The sequence below is a fragment of the Entelurus aequoreus genome, linkage group LG18, assembly GCF_033978785.1.
Source record: "Entelurus aequoreus isolate RoL-2023_Sb linkage group LG18, RoL_Eaeq_v1.1, whole genome shotgun sequence".
Classification (NCBI taxonomy): Eukaryota; Metazoa; Chordata; class Actinopteri; order Syngnathiformes; family Syngnathidae; genus Entelurus; species Entelurus aequoreus.
The window spans coordinates 5,461,511-5,467,649 of record NC_084748.1 but is presented as its reverse complement, the minus strand read 5'-3'; the positions used below and the strand labels follow the sequence as shown (position 1 = coordinate 5,467,649).

Sequence of the window (6,139 nt, the reverse complement as noted above, 5' to 3'; positions counted from 1 at the left end):
CGCTAGCAAAAGTCAGCTAACATGGGAGCCAATAACAGTCGCTATATCCCACCTGTAAAGTGCTCTAAAAATACATCCATCAACATTTTATGTACATTCTGTAAGTATAACTGTAATGTAGTAACCGGCACGTTCATAATAACGTGTAATATTTACGTATTTTGCTCATTTAAGCATACGGTGGCAGATTCATTTCACAGACGCATGACAATGTTCACTATTTGATGGAGTGGTTGGCGGTTTTGTGGGGGGCACAGATTCTGTGACCACAGATGATGCGCTAGCTGTCCAAAGTCGGGACCCAGGGTGGACCACTCATCTGTGCAATAAGTTGGGGACGTCTCTGCGCTGCTGACCTGTCTCCACTCAAGATGATCTCCTGCTGGCCCCACTATAGACTGGACTCTCACTATTATGTTAGATCCACTATGGACTGGATTCTCACTATTATGTTGGATCCACTATGGACTGGACTCTCACTATTATGTTAGATCCACTATGGACTGGACTCTCACACTATTATGTTAGATCCACTATGGACTGGACTTTCACACTATTATGTTGGATCCACTATGGACTGGACTCTCACTATTATGTTAGATCCACTATGGACTGGACTCTCACACTATTATGTTGGATCCACTATGGACTGGACTCTCACTATTATGTTAGATCCACTATGGACTGGACTCACACTATTATGTTAGATCCATATGGACTGGACTCTCACTATTATGTTAGATCCACTATGGACTGGACTCTCACAATATCATGTTAGATCCACTATGGACTAGACTCTCACAATTATGTTAGATCCACTATGGACTGGACTCTCACAATTATGTTAGATCCACTATGGACTGGACTCTCACACTATTATGTTAGATCCACTATGGACTGGACTCAACACTATTATGTTAGATCCACTATGGACTGGACTCTCACTATCATGTTAGATCCACTATGGACTGGACTCTCACAATATCATGTTAGATCCACTATGGACTGGACTCTCACACTATTATGTTAGATCCACTATGGACTGGACTCTCACACTATTATGTTAGATCCACCATGGACTGGACTCTCACACTATTATGTTAGATCCACTATAAACTGGACTCACACTATTATGTTAGATCCACTATGGACTGGACTCACACTATTATGTTAGATCCACTATGGACTGGACTCTCACTATTATGTTAGATCCACTATGGACTGGACTCTCACAATATCATGTTAGATCCACTATGGACTGGACTCTCACACTATTATGTTAGATCCACTATGGACTGGACTCTCACACTATTATGTTAGATCCACTATGAACTGGACTCACACTATTATGTTAGATCCACTATGCACTGGACTCACACTATTATGTTAGATCCACTATGGACTGGACTCTCACTATTATGTTAGATCCACTATGGACTGGACTCTCACACTATTATGTTAGATCCCCTATGGACTGGACTCTCACTATTATGTTAGATACACCATGGACTGGACTCTCACTATTGTGTTAGATCCACTATGGACTGGACTCTCACACTATTGTGTTAGATCCACTATGGACTGGACTCTCACACTATTATGTTAGATCCACTATGGACTGGACTCTCACACTATTATGTTAGATCCACTATGGACTGGACTCAAACTTGCTAAAAGTAAATACTAGATTATATCTAATGCACCTCTCACCTGATAGTGGACAAATGTGGCCATGGACCGAGAGGCCGGTCCACTTTCACGTCCCCCGAGATGGCGAAATGGAGCCCAAAAGACGTTTCCGGCAGGAACTTTTTTACCCCTTCGTGAAGATCGCAATTGACTCTTCATCTAAACAGAATTACGTGAGCGTCCTGTTGGTCGGCATCCCAGCGAGAGTGGAAATATTATAGTGTTTGTTTTATTATGGTTAGTTTGTATGTTTAGCACCTAGCAATGCTACATAATGCTATAGTGTCACAATAAAGCTACATTAGTTTAGCACTTGGCTTCTATTGATCATCCTCTTTGTGTTCGGGCTCAAAAATACAAGGTTCATAATTTCCCCCCGTTAGAATAATTATGTATAAATGATCACACAACTCTTATGCTTAAGGGCCGTTGCTATAGTTGTTATCAATTGTGCTGAAGTTGTACTTTTCTATCTGTGTAAACGGACGACTTGCAATCCAAATATTGCGAGTCGTCTCGTTATCAGTGTTTGCCTGCTGACTGCCAAGGCCGAACATCGAGTACCGTGACGCAGACAAAGCAGAGACAGGGCGATATCATGAGTGTCAGCACATTTGCATTTCTGAATAATCATATGTTGTGTCTAACTGGGGCTGCTGAAATGACCCCCCCCCCCCTTCCTTCAGCAGTGATGTAACCAGGGACCTCCCAAATAAATAGAGGAGCACGTGGGACTGTTACCTTAGAGCGTAGGTTGATTCTGAAACTAAGAGTACAGCCCAATACGTCTCTCCTCATTGAGCAAAATTGAACTCTGTCTCTGCATGATTCCTTGCTTCCTGTCTGTTTAATAGATGTCATCAGTGTTTGAACCTGACACCCCAAAGTAATCATTGTTGGCTCTCACAGTCTGTTTGATTAGCATTGTTGTTGATGGGGAAGGGATCTGTTTTAAAGTGTATTGTAGATATACTGTATACTGTGAAGTAAATGTTTTCGGACCCCTTTGGGATACCATTCTTATAATTGTTAGAATAATTATGCATATAGTATCACGCTAACTTTAGTATGCTTAAAGTCCATTGCTTTAGTTATTAGCTATTGTGCTCAAGTTAGACTTTTCTAATCTATGCAAGGACAAAACTTCTTGTCTGAGGGGTGGCCTCAGCCACAGATGTTATCTTTGTTTTAGCCCGCTATCAGATGACAACACGCAGACGAAGCGGGGACAAGGCGAAATCACAAGGCCCCCAGCACATTCCGTCACGTACTGTGCGTCCTGGACCTGCTTTGCATAATATATGTGACCACTCCTTTTAGAGGCGGCCTCAGTGATGTTGACTATTGAACTCTGAACAAAAAGAGGGACGTGGGAGCTGAACCTGTGACTAAGTGTCCAGCTCCATGCTTTCTCCTCATGAGCTAAATTGAACTCGATTCCTTGCTTCTTGTCTGATTAATAGACGTCATCAGTGTTTGAACCTGACAATAATCCTCTCAGTGGACAGAATATCAAACTGAATATGCATGTTGGAACCATTTTCTTTACATTGAAAACAAACAAAGAAGGCAGTAGACATTTTAATACACTGCATAAAAATGGACATGACAGTATATAAATACACACGTGTTCTATGTACAACCACGGTAATGTACACCTCTGACCATTTACTCCAAAGTTTCAAAGAATCCATAGAAGGATCTGGTCTAACCACGTGTCCGAATAGCACTGGCAAGACCTGGATTTGAAACTGCAGCAAAGTGAACGTAGACAAAAGCAATATTGCACAGTAGGAGTAAAAAGTACTTTTTGTCGTTCAACGTGATCCTGGATGGCTTTAGTGGCGAACCACATGGACAGACTTCCGGCTTTGGGGGCCTAAACCATGTGAGCGAAGAGGAAGGATGAGGCTTTTAGATCGCTTTGATCCGGAACTTCCAGGTTAACGTCACCTGGATTGAACTGCATCCCCCCAAGCGTGCTGTACATGTGGGTCACGGTGTTTGGACTTTGCTCTTGTGATGGGAACTCTGTAACTAAGTACTCGGCCGAAGCGTCGGCAGCTCTTTGTTGGGAAGACTGGGAATAAGACGCTTGAGCGCCATTGACGGTGCGGGACACTTTGGCATAAAGGTCAGCGCCTGAGTCCAGCTGGAGTCCACTGCGGGCTTGCGTCTTCAGGTCAGTGCTGATACCAGATGTCGATTGAAGCTGGAAGTCCATGGTGGACGCCCTGCTCCGGGGAACATGGTGCTTGCCTGTGAAGTCGTCTATGTTGAGGTCTGAGCGGGTAAAGTCGATGTCATCCAAAGACGTGTCCAGATGGCCAGACATGGTTTTTAGGCGAGGTTGTGCGATGTCCTGGTCCAGGTCCAGACCCATACCAGGCAGTTTGATAGCCGACTTTCCAATTAACGACTTCTTGAAGTTCATCGAAGTATCGTCTACGTCGAGATCCGGAGCTCGGAACTTCATGTTGGGGTCTGAAAAGCTCATGTCAATGTCGTCGACGTCTAAACTTGGCAATTTGGGTTTCATATTTGGGCCTCTGATATCCACACCTGGGACACCGAGGTCAGGTCCGTTTACGCCTCCATTGAAGTCCAAACTCGGCATTCTCAGGTGAGATTTTCTTAAATGAGGAGCATCGAGGTCCATGTCTGGGAGGTCCACTCTGGGGGTGTCAAATGACCCCTTCATCTTTGGCGCTCTGACGTTTAGATCAGCGTTTCCTTGGGGCAATTTTCCGTGAATAGTTGGTGACTTCAGGTTAAAATCTGGTCCGTCCAAGTGAGGCTTTTTGTATTTTCTTTGAAAATTCAAATGTGGAGCTTTTGGCCCTTTGAGGTTCACATCTGGTGCATTGATGTCGAAGTCTGGAGCGTGTATGTCCGGACCGTCCAATGTTGGGAGGTCCACTTTTGGCCCTTTGAATTTCGGCATTTTCATTTTGGCGGACGGAATCTCAACGTCCCATTCTGGTCGATGGAGATCCATCTTTGGGGCTTTCAACTTTGGTGCATTCAGGTCCAGTTTGGGCTTTTTCAGGTCAAGCTTGGGCATTTTTAGATCAGGAGACTTCATATCAAAATTAGGACCATCTAACTTGGGCAGATGAATCTTTGGCTTTTTAAACTTTCCATCAATATCTAAATCAGCGTTGGGACCTTTGAGATTTAATTTAGGTGCATTAATGTCAAGGTCTGGAACATCCAGGTCTGCATCAATGTCGGGAGCTTTAAGGCTTCGATGCCTCAGTTTAGGTAACTTTAGTTTGGGGAATTTAAATCTAGTTTTTGGCGATCCAATGTTGAGGTCTGGAGTTTTCAGATCCAACTTGGGAGCTTTTAGGTCCACATTGGGTAAGTCCAAGTTGGGGGCATCAATACCACCTTTTATGTGTGGAGTTTTCAGTTTCAAGTCTGGACCATTAAGATCGGGCATGTCTACTGATGGCAAGTCCAAATTTGGACCATTGAGATCAAGTTTAGGGATCTTAAATTTGGGCATTTTCATGTCTGGTGCATTTATCCCAAAATTGGGGTTGAGGTCCAGGTTAGGACCACTGAAACCTAGGTCAGGAGTCTTAAGGTCCATATTAGGACCACTGAAATCTAGGTCAGGAGTCTTAAGGGCCAGGTTAGGATCACCAATATTTACTTTGGGTGCATTGATGTCCATGTCTAGACCATCCAGGTCAGCATCAATTTTAGGAGGTTTAATGCTTCGACCCTTTAATTTAGGCAACTTAAGTTTGGGCATGGTTAGTTTGGTGTTTGGAGCATTCAGGTCCAACTTGGGAGTTTTGAGGTCCAACTTGGGAGTTTTGAGGTCCAACTTGGGAGTTTTGAGGTCCATGTTGGGACCACTGAGATTTACCTTGGGTGCGTTGATGTCTACGCCTAGACCATCCAGGTCTGCATCAATGTCAGGCCCTTTAAGGCTTGGGCGACTAAGTTTAGGCATCTTCAACTTGGGCACGTTTAGTTTGGCATTCGGTGATCCTATATTGACGGCTGGAGCGTTCAGATCCAACTTGGGAGTATCATAGTCCACGCTGGGTAAATCCAAGTCTGGGGTGTCCAGTTTTAGCTTTGGATTTTTAATTTTCATGTCTGGCATCTTCAATGTAGGGGTCTTAAGTTTGGGTGTTTTCAGGTGTGGTGCTTTTATTCCACCACTGATGTTAGGAACACTGTGATCTAGGTCAGTGTTGAGGCTTAGGTTAGGACCACTTAACTTGGGACCATTCAGACCTACATTAGGCAAGTTTGGCTTTCGGAATTTTCCATCGATATCAAAGTCAGCGTTGGGACCGTTGAGATCTAACTTTGGTGTGTTGATGTCCCAGTGTGGGCCATTAATGCCAGGGACTTCCACAATGGGTATATCAAACTTTGGCATCGTAAACTTGGGGGCCTTGTACTTAGCAGATGTAACCTTGGTGCG

At 44.0% G+C, this 6,139-nt stretch overlaps 1 protein-coding gene across 1 annotated transcript in view; it reads right to left on the bottom strand.

Moving 5' to 3' along the window:
* Window positions 1-3,257: 3,257 nt before the first annotated feature.
* Window positions 3,258-6,139, bottom strand: part of LOC133634263 (neuroblast differentiation-associated protein AHNAK-like) — a 22,939-nt gene continuing 20,057 nt past the window's right edge. The window contains exon 11 of the mRNA XM_062027391.1: window positions 3,258-6,139. This exon is cut by the window's right edge and continues 756 nt beyond it. Within this exon, the coding sequence (XP_061883375.1) occupies window positions 3,569-6,139 (2,571 nt within the window). The 3' untranslated portion in view covers window positions 3,258-3,568.